Source organism: Palaemon carinicauda, chromosome 19, assembly GCF_036898095.1.
Source record: "Palaemon carinicauda isolate YSFRI2023 chromosome 19, ASM3689809v2, whole genome shotgun sequence".
NCBI lineage: Eukaryota > Metazoa > Arthropoda > Malacostraca > Decapoda > Palaemonidae > Palaemon > Palaemon carinicauda.
The window spans coordinates 126,960,247-126,979,791 of NC_090743.1; the positions used below are offsets into that span (position 1 = coordinate 126,960,247).

General features: G+C 39.0%; 1 protein-coding gene across 1 annotated transcript in view; it reads right to left on the bottom strand.

Moving 5' to 3' along the window:
- Positions 1-14,702, bottom strand: part of Gbs-76A (Glycogen binding subunit 76A) — a 47,714-nt gene extending 33,012 nt beyond the window's left edge. Inside the window, exon 1 of the mRNA XM_068393941.1 lies at positions 11,981-14,702. Coding sequence (XP_068250042.1) covers positions 11,981-14,572 — 2,592 coding nt within the window. The 5' untranslated portion in view covers positions 14,573-14,702. The remainder of the gene's footprint in view (positions 1-11,980) is intronic.
- Positions 14,703-19,545: the final 4,843 nt, after the last annotated feature.

Genomic DNA, 19,545 nt, shown 5'->3' on the forward strand with positions numbered 1-19,545 from the left:
ATATATATATATATATATATATATATATATACTGTATATATATATATATATATATATATATATATATATATATATATATATATATATATATATATATATAGATGTGTGTGTGTGTGTGTTTTATATAAACTCTTTCCAAATACACAAATCCATACTATATCTACATTAACATAAATGTGTGTTTGTATGAATATAAATATAAATAATTCAAGAGGTGACCCCTTCACGTTAAACTTGAGTAAATAACATCAGTGATTATATTTTCCCAAATGAAAATATCCACGCAATCAATATCTCTGATTACAAGGACCCGGGTTTGGGGAAGGGATGTAGGTGGAGGTAGGTGTGCTATTTCCCTGCAACTGTAACGCCTGGCCTAATTCTCTCTCTCTCTCTCTCTCTCTCTCTCTCTCTCTAATATATATATATATATATATATATATATATATATATATATATATATATATATGCATATATACTGTATTTATATATATATATATATACACATATACATATATAGATGTATATATATACATATATACATATATATATATATATACATATATATACACACATTTATACATATATATACATATATATATATATATATATATATATATATATGTATACATATATATATATACTATATATATATGTGTGTGTATATACATATATATGTATATACGTATATGTGTGTATATATATATATATATATATATATATATATATATATATATATATATATATATATATATATATATATATGTGTGTGTGTTTACACACATATACATATATATATATATATATATATATATATATATATATATATTACATATATATGTGTGTATATATACATACTGTATATATAATATGTATAGTATATAATAGGAAATATATGTATAACATACTTTATATCGAGGGACATCACCTTTACATATGCAGAGACCAAAGCGATGACATCCCCTCCTCTCCATATGACGATGTACTTTTTTTTTTTATTATAACATGAATATAATAGACTTGAATCATAGCACAGGCTGACACATGTCTGGGGGGTCCCTTTCTGGTTACAAAAGGGGGGGGGGGGGGGAGTTGGTCACTTTGAACTTGAATTGGCGCATAATATGTAACCCTGGTTGGGCTATAAAAGAAAGAAAGAAAAATGAAAGCTAGTTGGGGTATAAAAGAAAAAGAAAATTGAAAGAAAAATGAAAGAAAGGGATAAAAAGATGTGTAAAGAGAATCCTTAAGGGGATAATATACTAAGGTGACCTTTGTGTTTTATGTTAATGTTGCGAAGGTTATGTTTTCACAGGCGTGTATTTGTTTGTTTGTTTGTGATTCGCTTAATTCTAAAGGATGGGTGGGTTTGGGGTAGCCTATAGGTCTATTTGCTTAGCCATCAGCAGCCATTGCCTGACCCTCCTTGGTCCTAGCTTGGATGGAGACGGGGCTTGGGCGCTGATCATATGTATATATAGTCAGTCTCTAGGGCATTGTCCTGCTTGATAGGGCAATGTCACTGTCCCTTGCCTCTGCCATTCATGAGCGGCCTTTATTCCTATAAACCGAATCTCGTGAAATTTAGTAGGATGGTTGACCATGATCCAAGGATTATTTGATTGGATTTTGGGAGTGATTGGATCAAAGGGCAAGGTCACGGAAAGGTCAAAAATTTCTTTTTTGCTATATCGTGGTCGAATCTCATGAAATTGGATGATATGATTGGCCATGACCCAAGGACAATTTGATTAGAATTTACGATTGGGTCAAAGTCCAAGGTCAGGGTCCCGAAAAGGTCAAAAATGACTTTTTGCCATATCGGTCAATTTTTATTCGATGCAATAATAGATTGTATTAGATTGCAGATGTTATGTGGTTAATCAATTATAATGATTTGTATTCATGGTGCCAAATGTGGCGTTGGCGAAGGTATGCGTTCTACAGAGTGCCCGTTCTAGCTTAATAAGATGTTTTTACCTTTGATTTGAAATTCCGGGTGTGTAATGACCCTTTTTCTTTTATAGTATTATTATTATTATTATTTCCAGACTATTGGGTGTATGTAAGAGGAAAATGGACCGCACCCCGAGAGAAGGATCTAATGTAGTACTGTCTAGCCAGTCAAAGGACCCAATAATTCTCTAGCGTTAGCAGGTGGCTGGTGCCCTGGCCATCCTACTACCTGATATAGTGTTTGACATTAAAAGTTTTGAGAACGAAATTATAACTTTTTAAACCCAAAAGTAATTAGTAATTGTTGCGTAATAATAACTTGGTAAATTACTATACCTATCTCCTAAACCGGAAACACAAATTGGCATAATTTTCTTAGTGTTATTTACCGTTTAAGTTGGGCTAGATAGCTGGGCACTGGTGCCTGTGAAATGCATGTAAGGTAAAATCCCCAAGTGTTACACCGTAAAAGTTAAAAGAGGTTAGACAGATAAATGGAAGAAGGAAGCAAGAAAGGAGGTGAAGTAAAAGAATGTCAAGCAAGTGCAGCTAGGGGCGGAAGGAACGATGTGAGGTCCCTAAGCAATGCTTACAGTCCACCATGAGTCTTGTATGACAGGGTAGTTAGATGGGTAACGAGCCATTGCCAAGGCTACTGCCTTAAATAGGGGCAAGGGTCCATGGGTCATGGGCAAGGATAAGTAAAGCATTGGCAAGGATCGTTGGGTCATGGGCAAGGATAAGTAAAGCATTGGCAAGGATCGTTGGGTCATGGGCAAGGATAAGTAAAAGCATTGGCAAGGATCGTTGGGTCATGGGCAAGGATAAGTAAAAGCATTGGCAAGGATCGTTGGGTCATGGGCAAGGATAAGTAAAGCATTGGCAAGGATCGTTGGGTCATGGGCAAGGATAAGTAAAAGCATTGGCAAGGATCGTTGGGTCATGGGCAAGGATAAGTAAAAGCATTGGCAAGGATCGTTGGGTCATGGGCAAGGATAAGTAAAAGCATTGGCAAGGATCGTTGGGTCATGGGCAAGGATAAGTAAAAGCATTGGCAAGGATCGTTGGGTCATGGGCAAGGATAAGTAAAAGCATTGGCAAGGATCGTTGGGTCATGGGCAAGGATAAGTAAAGCATTGGCAAGGATCGTTGGGTCATGGGCAAGGATAAGTAAAAGCATTGGCAAGGATCGTTGGGTCATGGGCAAGGATAAGTAAAAGCATTGGCAAGGATCGTTGGGTCATGGGCAAGGATCTTTGGGTCATGGGCAAGGATCTTTGGGTCATGGGCAAGGATAAGTAAAACATTACCAAGGATCGTTGGATCATGGGCAAGGATAAGTAAAACATTACCAAGGATTGTTGGATCATGGGCAAGGATAAGTAAAACATTACCAAGGATTGTTGGATCATGGGCAAGGATAAGTAAAACATTACCAAGGATCGTTGGATCATGGGCAAGGATCTTTGGGTCATGGGCAAGGATCTTTGGGTCATGGGCAAGGATCTTTGGGTCATGGGCAAGGATAAGTAAAACATTACCAAGGATTGTTGGATCATGGGCAAGGATAAGTAAAACATTACCAAGGATTGTTGGATCATGGGCAAGGATAAGTAAAACATTACCAAGGATCGTTGGATCATGGGCAAGGATCTTTGGGTCATGGGCAAGGATCTTTGGGTCATGGGCAAGGATCTTTGGGTCATGGGCAAGGATAAGTAAAACATTACCAAGGATCGTTGGATCATGGGCAAGGATAAGTAAAACATTACCAAGGATCGTTGGATCATGGGCAAGGATCTTTGGGTCATGGGCAAGGATCTTTGGGTCATGGGCAAGGATAAGTAAAACATTACCAAGGATCGTTGGATCATGGGCAAGGATAAGTAAAACATTACCAAGGATCGTTGGATCATGGGCAAGGATCGTTGGGTCATGGGCAAGGATCTTTGGGTCATGGGCAAGGATCTTTGGGTCATGGGCAAGGATAAGTAAAACATTACCAAGGATCGTTGGATCATGGGCAAGGATAAGTAAAACATTACCAAGGATTGTTGGATCATGGGCAAGGATAAGTAAAACATTACCAAGGATTGTTGGATCATGGGCAAGGATAAGTAAAACATTACCAAGGATCGTTGGATCATGGGCAAGGATCTTTGGGTCATGGGCAAGGATCTTTGGGTCATGGGCAAGGATCTTTGGGTCATGGGCAAGGATAAGTAAAACATTACCAAGGATTGTTGGATCATGGGCAAGGATAAGTAAAACATTACCAAGGATTGTTGGATCATGGGCAAGGATAAGTAAAACATTACCAAGGATCGTTGGATCATGGGCAAGGATAAGTAAAACATTACCAAGGATTGTTGGATCATGGGCAAGGATAAGTAAAAACATTGGCAAGGATCATTGGGTCATAGGTAACGGTCCTTGGGTTACGGGCAACGATTTGCGACATATTGGCAAGGATCCTTGTGTCACGGGCAAGGATCAAGGAGTCATGGTAAATCATCAGCGAGTCATGGGCAAGAATTGGGAGGGGACATACGCAAGGATTCATGGTTCTTGAGCAGGGATCAGCGAGTCATGGAAAAGGATGACCTAGTCATTAACAAGGATAAGTGGGTCATAGGTAATGATTCTGACCATTATAGAAAAATTATTGAGAGGACTCGAGGCAAAGGTGCCATATAATGGATTGTGGGACATAGGTAATTATATTGGCTGTATCTGGGATAGTGGGCCATAGAGAAATTTACGAAGCTGTATCAGGGGTAGATGAGGATAGGACAATGTGATCATACATTAAAAAGATGGCTCTTGAAAAGGGTTGATGATCGAAAGTATTCACTATAAACGACAGTAGTCAAGATTAATAAATATATATATATATATATATATATATATATATATATATATATATATATATATATATATATATATATATATATGCATATATATATGCATATATATATATATATGCATATAAATGTATATATATATGCATATATATATGTATATATATATATATATATATATATATATATATATATATATATATATATATATATATATATATATATATATATATATCTGTAGCGAGTAAACGAGTTCAGTTTCGTGGCTCGTTACCTCCGCTAACGAAGTTGAAATGAGGTTGTTTTCATGATTTCACCCGGTTTTGTGCGTTGTTAACTTGTGTATATGTTTGTTTGTGAACAGCTTTCTGGCCACAATTCTAATCGTAGAGTAATGAAACTTGCAGGGATTAACCGTTATGTAAAAATCTGGAAATGATTTTGGAAGGTCAAGGTCAAAGGTCAGGGTCTATGTAAAAATCTGGAAATGATTAAATAAAATTTTGGAAGGTCACGGTCAAAGGTCAGGGTCACTTTATTAGATTTTGGAAGGTCACGGTCAAAGGTCAAGGTCACGTTATTAAATTTTGGAAGGTCACGGTCAAACAAAATGTCCAATTCGCGTAATCAGCTACAAGTTTGGACATCGTTGTCACAGAGATTTCAAACTTGGTTCATATATGAGTTTATGAAAATCAACGCCACATAATACATGTTAAGGTCAAGGTCGAGAAATAAGTTGCCGCGGCGGAGAGAGAGAGAGAGAGAGAGAGAGAGAGAGAGAGAGAGAGAGAGAGAGAGAGAGAGAGAGAGAGAGAGCATTGTTGAATTCAACGCTCTTTAGTCTGGATTCCGTACGATACTATGAGGGGAATTAGGTAGTCTTTCATAAAAAAAAAAAACGAAATTACTACTTTCATTTAGATTATGAAAGAGATATTTGAATTAATATATTTACCTAGATTAGAGTTCTCTTGCTTGAGGGTACACTCGGGCACACTATTCTATCTCCTTTCTATTCCTTTTGTTTTGTTAAAGTATTTATTGTTCATAGAGGAATTATTTGTTTTAATGTTACTGTCCTTAAAATATTTTATTTTATCCTGGTTTCCCTTCCTCACTGGGCTATTTTCCCTGTTGGTGCCCCTTGCCTCATATCATTCTGCTTTTCCAACTAGGGTTATTAATAATAATAATAATAATGATAATAATAATAATAATAATAATAAGTGTTAACTGAAGTAGATGATACGCTAACAAAATGTAAGAATAAGTAATTGACCTGGCAGTGAGAATGACATAATAATAGACAAAAATAACAGACCAAGGAGGACCAGGCAATGGCTGCTGATGGCTCAGTAGATAGACCTTAGCTCACAAGGATGGTGAAGTTGCAACGACCAAAGGAACTAAAGAATTTGAGCGGGACTCGAACCCCACTCTGGCGATCGCCAGTCAAGGACGTTACCAAATAGACCAACACAACCCGTAAGGACACGTCTGAGGCCTTTGTCCTGCAGTGGACTAGCAATGACTGATAATGATCAAGTTACAGTGTACGTGTATACAACAACAACAACAGCAATAATAATAAATTCATCTGTTTATAGTCCACTTCAGGACAAATACCTCAGACATGTCCTTATGTTTGGGGATTTGATCAGTTTTCATCACCGCGCTGGCCAACTTCGGATGGTTAATGGTGGGGACACACACACACACACACACACCTGTACAGGAATGCTAAGCTGCTTCACGCACACACCTGCTTTATATAACAGGTGTTCCTTTTCTACCAAGTTTATTCTAGTTCCTTCCTAACTTGGGGTTTCGGAAAATGACTTTTCTATCACAACATTAAGGTAACTTATACTGAGGTTTAGAGTTTCGTTTATTTTATGAGTTTGTCTTGAAGTTACCTGTCTAGGAAGTGCTTTTTTTTTCATTAACTTTAAAAAATAAAATATACAGTATTTGGTAAGTTGAGAGCAAGTGAGACTTTTGGTTGCATCATCTATAATTCGTTGGGTATGCATACATACACAAACGAAATAGTGATTAAACATTTACATATGTATATATGTGTATTTTATGTATGATATCGTATAAGGTTATATATATATGTATATATATATATATATGTATATATATATATATATATATATATATATATATATATATATATATACATACACACATTCACTTAGTTGTGTCGTTCTTCCAGAAGTGTAGTTAAATCTCTCTCTCTCTCTCTCTCTCTCTCTCTCTCTCTCTCTCTCTCTCTCTCTCTCTCTCTCTCTCTCTGGGACATGAAAGGATTTAAAGTACGACGTTGGGCACCTATAAACTTCAGTTGTTTTGATAGATATAAAGAGAAGGGCTGTAGGCATATTGCCAATATATTAAGGCCCATTTGGAGATACTGTTGTTGTGGCCTAGATATTTTTTTGTCGTATAATTAAAATAATTCTTTGTATGTCGTCTTCTTAATTTAAGTGATCCTCCTGAAATTTTAATTATTCTTTTAAAATTATTTGTTATTTGTATTTTTTCCATTCAGAGGCATTTTGATATTACTGAAATAATCAGATACACGGTCAATTAAGTCATCACTGGCAACTATTTATAGAGAGTTGCCAAATACCGTTAAAAAGTAAATTAGGTTTAGCTTAATTCAACTGTCATTTCCCCGAGTTGCTAAATACCGTTAGAAGGTAAATTTAGCTTATTAATAAACCCATATAAAAGTGCTTCCACTCTTGTATCCGGGACATTCTTTAATGATAAGAAAGTTACTTATTTCGTAACTCAACTGACCTAGTGACGTATTATCAGGCTCGAGTTGGAAGATACGGCTATGTATTATAATTGGTAAATATTCTATCGTAATACAAAAAGGAAACGTGCCAACTGTCAACCTTATCTTATGTACGCCTTTTGAGATAAAAGATATTTAATTCATTAGTCAAACACCACGGGGGATCATATTGAAATTAAAAATATGCATCATTGGTATTTATTTCGATAACGGGTATGATAAGGCTTATCTTTGCAGCATCTTCTAAAACGTCAGTGCACAATCTTTTAATCTAATTCTTCTGTTACTGGCCTTTTAAATATATTTCTTATTCCTCTTAAAAGAATGTTCCACCTTTCACCTTTTTCTACCATTTCTTCTATTGTTTGTTTAATCATATTCCTGGAAGGTTTTTATGATTTATGATGGGTAGTAAGTTATTAAAATTAGAAATGCTTATCTACTTTGTTGTTACTGTAAGACATTATTAACGCTATTAACGTTCTTACGAAGAGGGATACCAAATTGGCGGTTTTAGCGACAGTACACCTCATGTGTGTCATTGTAGGAATTACTGAGAGGTATTTATAGAATTCATTCGTTCTATATCTGCCCCCACTTTTTTAGTACTTTACTCACTGTAAGGGTTACTAAGTGTAGGGGTTACTTACTGTAGGGGTCATTTACGGTAGGGGTTATTTAGTTACATACTGTAAGGGTTACATACTGTAAGGGTTACTTACTGTAGGGGTTATTTAATGTAAGGGTTCCTTATTGTAGCGGTTACTTACTGTAGGAGTTATTTAATGTAAGGGTTACTTATTGTAAGGGTTACTTACTGTAGGGGTTATTTAATGTAAGGGTTACTTACTGTAGGGGTTATTTAATGTAAGGGTTCCTTATTGTAGGGGTTACTTACTGTAGGGGTTATTTAATGTAAGGGTTACTTACTGTAGGGGTTATTTAATGTAAGGGTTCCTTATTGTAGGGGTTACTTACTGTAGGGGTTATTTAATGTAAGGGTTACTTACTGTAGGGGTTATTTAATGTAAGGGTTCCTTATTGTAGGGGTTACTTACTGTAGGGGTTATTTAATGTAAGGGTTACTTACTGTAGGGGTTATTTAATGTAAGGGTTACTTACTGTAGGGGTTATTTAATGTAAGGGTTCCTTATTGTAGGGGTTACTTACTGTAGGGGTTATTTAATGTAAGGGTTACTTACTGTAGGGGTTATTTAATGTAAGGGTTACTTACTGTAGGGGTTATTTAATGTAAGGGTTCCTTATTGTAGGGGTTACTTACTGTAGGGGTTATTTAATGTAAGGGTTACTTACTGTAGGGGTTATTTAATGTAAGGGTTTCTTATTGTAGGGGTTACTTACTGTAGGGGTTATTTAATGTAGGGGTTACTTACTGTAGGGGTTACTTACTGTAAGGGTTACTTACTGTAGGGGTTATTTAATGTAAGGGTTACTTACTGTAGGGGTTATTTAATGTAAGGGTTTCTTATTGTAGGGGTTACTTACTGTAGGGGTTATTTAATGTAAGGGTTACTGTAGGGGTTATTTAATGTAGGGGTTATTTAATGTAAGGGTTACTTATTGTAGGGGTTACTTACTGAAGGGGATATTTAATGTAGGAGTTACTTACTGTAAGGGTTACTTACTGTAGGGGTTATTTAATGTAAGGGTTACTTATTGTAGGGTTACTTACTGTAGGGGTTATTTAATGTAAAGGTTACTCACTGTAGGGGTTATTTAATGTAAGGGTTACTTATTGTAGGGTTACTTACTGTAGGGGTTATTTAATGAAAGGGTTACTTACTGTAGGGGTTATTTAATGTAAGGGTTCCTTATTGTAGGGGTTACTTACTGTAGGGGTTACTTACTGTAAGGGTTACTTACTGTAGGGGTTATTTAATGTAAGGGTTACTTACTGTAGGGGTTATTTAATGTAAGGGTTTCTTATTGTAGGGGTTACTTACTGTAGGGGTTATTTAATGTAAGGGTTACTGTAGGGGTTATTTAATGTAGGGGTTATTTAATGTAAGGGTTACTTATTGTAGGGGTTACTTACTGAAGGGGATATTTAATGTAGGAGTTACTTACTGTAAGGGTTACTTACTGTAGGGGTTATTTAATGTAAGGATTACTTACTGTAGGGGTTATTTAATGTAAGGGTTACTTATTGTAGGGTTACTTACTGTAGGGGTTATTTAATGTAAAGGTTACTCACTGTAGGGGTTATTTAATGTAAGGGTTACTTATTGTAGGGTTACTTACTGTAGGGGTTATTTAATGTAAGGGTTACTCACTGTAGGGGTTATTTAATGTAAGGGTTACTTATTGTAAGGGTTATTTAATTTAAGGGTTACTTACTGAAGGGGTTATTTAATGTAGGAGTTAGTTACTGTAAGGGTTACTTACTGTAGGAGTTATTTAATGTAGGGGTTACTTACTGTAGGGGTCACTTAATGTAGGGGTTATTTAATGTAAGGGTTACTTATTGTAGGGGTTACTTACTGAAGGGGTTATTTAATGTAGGAGTTAGTTACTGTAAGGGTTACTTTTGCATATCACATGTTATTAATCACTCTACATCTGTAGTGTACTAAGCCACTGCATAGCCTCCTTGGCCCTGATTCCATGAATTGATTAATTCGGAATCTGGTGAAACTTGGCATTTTTTAAAATTTGATTTTCTCAAATGTTAAAATTCATTTGATATCGAATGAAGTTAAAAGACAAAATTTCCTTTATTGGTAATTATTTTAATGTTTCTGCTCTTAAAATATTTTATTTTAATGGTTCATTACGTTTCTTTAGTAAATTTATTTCCTTTCCTCACGGGGCTATTTTTCCCCGTTGGAGCCCTTGGCCTTGTAGCTTCCTGCTTTTCCAACAACAGTTGTAGCTTATCTAGTAATTATAACAATAATAGCCCTTTGAAATCTTAACTTAATAAATTGTGTGTTATTGGTAGATAATTGTAAAATTTAATTTTTTATATATTTATTGAATATTCAGTTTATACTTTTGGTGACGTTAAAATTTCAATGAGTTTGCAAATAAATAGGTTTACGTACCATCTCTCTCTCTCTCTCTCTCTCTCTCTCTCTCTCTCTCTCTCTCTCTCTCTCTCTCTCTCTCTCTCTCTCTCTCTCTCTCTCTCAAAACAAGTTCATGCTGTTGTTCACTTTCTAGAATAGTTTAGTAAATAAAATACATTGCGTAAATGGGTTTTCAAAATGCGTGCATATTTGATTATACTAAACACTATATACCTGTTCTTATCAATATTGAATTTATGGTTTTGTAATAAGTTTTTATTTTTATAAAACAATTATTTCTAATAACTATATATGAATATGAATATATATATATATATATATATATATATATATATATATATATATATATATATATATATACACACACATGTATGTCTAAATATATATATATATATATATATATATATATATACATTTATATATATATATATATATATATATATATATAGTAAAATGTTTTCACCAACATACAATTTATAACTATGAGAGAACTAGGATATTGATAAACAAATAGTGGCATTGCCTTGTAAAGCATTATGAAAATACACAATGAAGTTATGGAAACAAGTTTGGTAGAATCCATATTTCACCGTTACGAAAAGGTTAGAATTATTTGCATTTTAATTAAGGGGAAATTTTCGTACTAATTTGTTCCCGTTTTTGAGGAAAATAGATAAATAAATAAATAAAGAAATGTATACCCTATTTTAGTGGGAATGCTTACGAGTAATGTACCTATTAAAAGAGTGGATATACGACCAACCCTTAATTGTTAACAAAACCAAAAGAATTTGAAGCTTCAGGGTTGTAAAACAGTTGTGTAGTAGTGATGTCCTGTTTGTAATTAATAATAATAAAGGCTGCAGGGTTATGTCCTGCTTACTATGTGCAACTTTTCGTCTTGCACTTGAAATTAGTAAAGAGAAAATCTGGGAGGTTAGGGCTTATGCTTGCTGTGTATAAATTTACGATCTACACCAATTTTTTTTTATAATGAAAAGATGTAGGATTAGGGTTTCTAACTGTGCAACGTTACATCACACCTGTAACCAATAACAACAACAGTTACTATAACCAATAACAACAACAATTACTATAACAGAAATAAGAAAAAAGATGGTGAATTATGACTGAAGCATGATAATGTATAAGGTTATATCCAACATATATATGATAATTCCGCCCATTATGTATGTCCTATACCTGTATAATCGATAAAAGCCCATTAATGTGTAATTTGATGAACCTGTAATCAACAACAACAACAACAGTAACAAAAGGCCGCCAGGACTCACCTCGTGGAAGTTCCTCCAATTGTCGAAGGTGTACCTCACATAGACATTCTTGTGGAAGTCCAAGCTAAGGACTCTGACGACGCCCTTGACGCTCAGGTCATCACCGACAAGGACGTTCTCCACGACCACCTTCTGGTGTCGCACGCGGTCAATGAAGTCGGGGTGCGACCCCGGCTGCTGGAAGAGCGGGGTCAGCACCCTGCGGGGCACACACAAGGGCGCTCCTACTCCTCCTCCTGCGGTGTTGGCGCCCGTCGAGGAGCCCTGTTTAGCAGCAGCCTCGCGGTCGACCTCCAGGTCCCAGAAGGCAGAGCGCGGCACGTGGGGGACTCCCGCCAAGAAGGTCCTTACGGCGGCCAGGTCAAGGCCCAGGACGTCGGCGAAGCGGACGATCTTCTTTCGGCCGGGGGTCCCCGGAGGCGTCTTGCCACATTTCAAGGAGGAGGACCTCTTGATTCGCATCTTGAAGTTCTCGATGCGGGCTGGATCCGTCTCCTCCGAGGACGATCTGCTCTCGGAGGGCGTGACCTCTTCTTCCTCTTCCTCCTCAAGGTCCTCCTCGGGCGGCTCGATTTCAACATCGATGTCAATTTGAGCGACTTGGGAAGACAAATCCGAGACGGAGGTTTGATCGTCGTCGTCCTCACCGTCGGATAATCCTCGACGTTTAGGTTCCTCGGCCTCCTCCTCGAGCTTGACCTCGACAGGGGGAGGCGGTCGGTCCTCGATGTCATCCGAGAGCCTCCGCACGCGTTCCGTGTACTGCCTTATGTTGCGGAACTTCCCCGTCAGGATGGCCTCCTCTTCAATGTCCTCTTCATTCTCCTCATTGTCACTGCCCTCATCCTCGACCCCCAGGGTCTCTATCACCTCATTATCGAAATCCGCACTGCACACCTCCTCCCTAGAGCGGAGGTCACCCTCGGACCCCGATCGAGCCTCCATGACGGCAGGCTGTCCTTCAGAGGGCACATAGAGGTGAGGTTCAGGGAGCAGCGGGGGTGTCGTGCCAGAAATAGACTGGGGAGCAACGCTAGTGGCTGCTGCTGCTGTTTCTTCTTCCACTGATGACTTTGAAATCTCAACTTTCTCCTCTTCTGCTTCTTCTCTTCCACTTTCTACCCGTTTCTCCTCTTCTCCGACCCCTTCGTGGTCCTCTCGCTTGACGGCAACAGACGAGAGGTCGACCTCAAGGTGCCTCCTCCTCCCCCAGCTGTGTGTCGGGGAAGAATAGAGGGTTACCCTTGATCCCTGACTAGTTTTATCTCTGCCCCCAGACAGACCTTTCCTGTGGCCTTCTTTCGCGCATCTCTCCGTGCCCTCATCATCAGTCATCCCCCCCGAGGCATCGTCGACGTTATGCCCGATCACACTTTCACTCTGTTCACTGCTGACGAAGTCGGTCACAGCTGAAGCAGTGGCACTATTGTATGATTCAGGTGGTGTGGGTAGGTGGCTGCTCGCCGGCTCGGTGCCATCAGCCGTGTGGCACCAGCAAGCCCCAGAGTTAGCGACTGGCATCGTTCCCTGCCCCGACCAGCCTTCGTGGTGCTCGTGGGTATGGTGGTGCCGATGCCACTTGTCAACGCCGTCGGTGGCGCCCTCTGAAAAGGCACTGTCGCTCCTCGAATAGTTCCCTCGGGACACTGGGCCACTGGTCTCGTCACTCTCCACATCGCGGTGTTGTTCCTCGTCCCACCCACAGCTCAACATGTCACTGTCACATCGCTTATCACAAGAGACCTTTATCTCTCCGTTACCAACGACACCATCTGTCACCGTATCACCACTGCCACCTGTTTCCTCGTCACCACCTGCGCACTTCCCGCAGAAACGTTGCTGCCGAGGTTTGAACGTTTCGCCTTGCGCCTCCTGCAGGGACGACGTTGCCGTCAAGATGTTCCTCACTGCCATGAGATCCGTGTCGGGGGAGCATATCACCGACTCGTGGGGCGAGTAGTGCTCCCTCGATACCCCTAGGAGGTGTCCCGCATCGTCTCCGTCAGCCACTTCTTCACCCTCGTCGTCAAACATGAGGGGGGACGTCACTGAGGTCACGCAACCACTCTCGGGGCGGTCGCCATTGGCGAGGGAATGAGATTTACCTTCTGCGGGTTGGTGGCCGTTCTCCTCCTCCTCTTCTGCCACTTCTGTGACGATGTCGTCGGGGCTGACCAAGTCGAAGTCGTAGTAGACGTCCGAGTCCTGCTCCCGCATGTTTTTGAGAGGGGGAGGGGGAGGGAGGTGAAGGTGGAGGGTAGGCTCGGAGGTCACGACATGTATGGGTCTGAGGTTATGCTCTTCCAGGTGCCCTAAATACGGCTCGTCGAGGGACGAGTGCCGACACTCCATGGAGGCGTAGGGTCCATCCACGCCCGTCGGGGACACGAGCGACGTGTGCTCGAGGGCCTGGTGCCCACCGGCGCCCACTTTCACCTTTGACTGCAGGCGCCGAGCGAGCTCCTCCGCCCGGGCTCGGCAATTCATCGCGAGCAGCGAGGACAGACTGCATGGCAAAGCCCATCCGACTCCCGTAACCTCCGGACCCGTCGTGGCCCCGCCCCTCGTCTCCGTAGCCACGCCCTCTTCCATCGCGTCACCACTTGGAGATGACGTCACTGCGTATTGCCACCAACAGCGTGACAGACCCAGGATGGCATAGAAGGCGGATGTTGGGGCATGGCAGCAGGCAGGAGGATAGGACGAGACCGAAGGAGGCGCTGACGGGCCAGGTAATTCGTGACCTTGGAGGTGGGCACTACCTGGATCCTTGGGGCACCCCTCCCCCTCCTCGTCACCTGTCAGGCAGTACGTCACGTGTGTTGTGGTCTCCACCTGGAGGGAAATGGGTCCTATTTATTTAGGGGTCAATATTCTTATATAAATGAAATAAACAATTAACCTATTTGATTCGTATTGAAAAATCTAAATTACTTTGCTATTGAAGTACAAATCGATCTAGTTTCAATGTATTTAGTGTTCTTTAGAACAAAATTCAAAGCATCAAATCCAAACTAAAGACGAACAACAAAAGTCCATTTTTGTTAACTACCATTCCACCTAGTTACCTGTAATTACCTGTAGCTACCTAGTTACCTGTAGTTAGCTGTAGTTACCTGGACGACAGGTGCAGATATAGATAAGGGGGTGGAGTGAAAGAAATGATAACACTGGGACAGAACGAACAAGTGTTGATGATATTTAATGTAGGAAGGGGAGAGTCAATAACAATTCTCATACTGTTTGAGTTTTGGGTTTGTATTTTATTTTAGTTTCTATTTGTATTTTTTTTATCGTAGTTTTAAGTTATCAATATTAGTAGATTTTGTGCTATTTATCTTATCGTTATACTTATACTATTTATCTGAATATATATGTATATATATATGTATATATAAATATATATATATTATATATATAAATATATATAATATATATAAATATATATATGTATATATATACATTTATAAATATATATATATATATATATATATATATATATATATATTTACATATGATTAATAAACACACGCACACACACACACACACACATATATATATATATATATATATATATATATATATATATATATATATATATATGCATACACGAATATGTATATGTGTGAATATAACAACAATAACTAATGCAGCCGTTTCTAGTTCACTGCAAGAAAAAGGCCTCAGACATGTTTTTATTCATGTATGGAGTTTGGCCAGTTTTCATCACCATGTTAGCCATTGCGTGATTGGTGATGGTGGGAGACTTTTGTCTGATCGCTCACAGCAAACCCCGACCAGTACAGCTTTGTTGAGTACAGCAAACCCTTTCACCACGTTAAGGTATCCCCAATCATAAAGTTTATATAAATATATCTATGTTATTACAAGCTATACAGTATATACTCTTCTCCCTTATTACATAATTAGGTTTGTCCTCAAAGGTGGTACTCTACGGATGTCTTATGTCCCTCATTCCATATAAAGGTTTTAAAGGCCGCTCATGACATTGCCCTATCAAGCAGGACAATGCCCTAGAGACTGACCATACATACATATCTTTGAAGACAGAATAGCAACTTATACTTTTTTAATAATCATAATATTTTATAATGATGATATCAACTTGACTGTTGTTTTTTATAGCAATACCCACTTAGACTGAAGAACGTAATTAGTAAGAAATTATATATCGTATTAATAAGTCTCAAGTCTTGAAAGTCTTCATTGGCCTCCAGTTTACTTATAGATCATTAAAGTCCTGAATGATCTTATAATTATTCATGAATTTAAGACCTCATAACGTCGTCTTAAGCCTTTCAGCAAAGAAAATACATAATTCTTGAAGAACATCTTATCATTATTACATGTGGTGGCCGATGTGGTAACGTCCCTGACTGGTGACCGCCAGTCTGGGGTTCGAGTCCCGCTCAAACTCGTTAGTCACTTTGGTCGCTGCGACCTTACCATCCTTGTGAGCTAAGGATAGGGATTTGGAGGAGCATATAGATCTATCTGCTGAGTCATCAGCACCCATTATCTGGCCCTGCTTGGTCCTAGCTTGGGTGGAGAGGGGCCTTGGGCGCTGATCATATGTATATGTGTCCTATAGTTCTATCTGCTGAGTCATCAGCACCTATTTTCTGGCCCTCCTTGGTCCTAGCTTGGGTGGAGAGGGGGCTTGGGCGCTGATCATATGTATATGTGTCCTATAGTTCTATCTGCTGAGTCATCAGCACCTATTTTCTGGCCCTCCTTGGTCCTAGCTTGGGTGGAGAGGGGGCTTGGGCGCTGATCATATGTATATGTGTCCTATAGTTCTATCTGCTGAGTCATCAGCACCTATTTTCTGGCCCTCCTTGGTCCTAGCTTGGGTGGAGAGGGGGCTTGGGCGCTGATCATATGTATATGTGTCCTATAGTTCTATCTGCTGAGTCATCAGCACCTATTTTCTGGCCCTCCTTGGTCCTAGCTTGGGTGGAGAGGGGGCTTGGGCGCTGATCATATGTATATGTGTCCTATAGTTCTATCTGCTGAGTCATCAGCACCTATTTTCTGGCCCTCCTTGGTCCTAGCTTGGGTGGAGAGGGGGCTTGGGCGCTGATCATATGTATATGTGTCCTATAGTTCTATCTGCTGAGTCATCAGCACCTATTTTCTGGCCCTCCTTGGTCCTAGCTTGGGTGGAGAGGGGGCTTGGGCGCTGATCATATGTATATGTGTCCTATAGTTCTATCTGCTGAGTCATCAGCACCTATTTTCTGGCCCTCCTTGGTCCTAGCTTGGGTGGAGAGGGGGCTTGGGCGCTGATCATATGTATATGTGTCCTATAGGTCTATCGGCTGAGTCATCAGCACCCATTTTCTGGCCCTCCTTGGTCCTAGCTTGGGTGGAGAGGTTGCTTCGGCGCTGATCATATGTATATGTGGTCAGTCTCTAAGGCATTGTCTTGCTTGATAGGGCAATGTCACTGTCCCTTGCCTCTGCCATTCATGAGCGGCCTTTAAACCTTTAAACCTTAAGAGCAGACCTTCCCCCACCCCCCACCCCCACCCCCACCCCCAATGAGATTAAGGGTGCCATGGAGAAATCGATCGGGGGGAGTGTTTATAGCCAAAGGCTTCTTCAGTTCAAGGTGACCTGGGGTCAGTTTGGAGGACTGGGAATCACGTAGCTTTTTACCCAAGTTCATGTTGATGTTGGTAATGATTTGAATGTTTTCATGTATAATTTTTTTTTTTTTTTTTTTGATAATCGCCAGTAAATTGATGTTTCAACTGGTGTATGTGTACATATAAACGCATGCACACAAACACACATGCACACATATATATAACATATATATGTATATATATATATATATATATATATATATATATATATATATATATATGTATATGTGTGTGTGTGTGTGTGTGTGAAGACGTTTTCTGATTATAAAACAAAATGAAATAGTTACTCTTTTTGGATTTATTGCAGAGCTTGCTTTTCTTATGCCTCAAGGAGCTCTTTGACTCTATGCAGAGCAGGAAAGAGCCTCACGGGGTTTTGCATTCCCATGAGACACTAGTTTCCCCCCCCCCCCCCACATACAGTGACCTTATTGACCTTATATCCATTATAAGGTCACGTCAATAAGCTAAGGTTCTTGCTTTAAACTAAACTATAAAGAGCTCCTGTCATTACATTCTTCCTAGAGCTGGGGTGAGCTTTAGAGTCATGGTCATGTGTTGAACAATAGAGTCGTTTCTTTGCATCATTCCCTGAGTCATGCTAAGCTCTAGATTTTTTCTTAGAGCCATACCGATTTCTTACCTCACTAGCAGGGCTGGCTTCAGACCAAAGCAAACCTACAATCTGTCGTGTTCATCCTTTATTATTATTATTATTATTATTATTATTATTATTATTATTATTATTACTTGCTAAGCTACAACCCTGGTTGGAAAAGCAGGATGCTATAAGCCTAGGGGCCCCAACAGGGAAAATAGCTCAGTGAGGAAAGGAGACAAAGAAAATTAAATATTTTAAGAAGAGCAACAACATTAAAATAAATATGTCCTATATAACTGTAAAAACTTTAACAAAACAAGAAAGAGAGAAATTAGATAGAATAGCGTGCCCGAGTGTACCCTCAAGCAAGAGAACTCCAACCCAAGACAGTGGAAGACCATGGTACAGAGGCTATGGCACTACCCAAGACTAGAGAACAATGGTTTGATTTTGGAGTGTCCTTCTCCTAGAAGAGCTGCTTACCATAGCTAAAGAGTCTCTTCTACCCTTACCAAGAGGAAAGTAGCCACTGAACAATTACAGTGCAGTTGTTAACCCCTTAAGAAAATAATTGTTTGGTTTACTGGATGATTCAAGAATGAATTCAACCAAAAAAAGGAATAACTCTAACAACAACATTTACAGCGTAGCAGTCACCTCTCTATCCTCTTTATATGGTTTAATTTCCATTTGGAAAAGATCATTCTATAGATGAGGCTCAGTACTACACAGTATTCTAGAAGTTTTATTCCAGCTGTGACCAAGTTGTGGAATGATCTTACTAATCGGGTAGTTGAATCAGTAGAACTTCAAAAGTTTAAAATTACAGCAAATGTTTTTATGTTGAACAGACTGATATGTCTTTTTTTATAGTTCATATATGAAAAATCTGTTTTGACGTTGTTACTGTTTTTAGAGTGATTTATTGTTAATTTTTTCTCATCATTTATTTATTTCCTTTCCTCACTGGGCTATTTTTCCCTATTGGAGCCCTTAGGCTTATAGCATCTTGCTTTTCCAAGTAGGGTTGTAGCTTGGCTAGTAATAATAATAATAAAAATAATAATAATAATAATAATAATAGTCACATTCATGTATGTGAAATGAAGTTCTAATTTGTCGTCTTTGCCCAGTTGAAGATTTGATTGACAAGTAATTTAGTAAAGTAACCTGACCTTAAAGAGGTTAGAACTCAAACATTGCCACAGTCAGATCTCCTGTCGATTGTCTACAAAAATATGTTCTTCATCAACAAGAAACATAAGACATTTTTTATTGGAATCAAACACTAA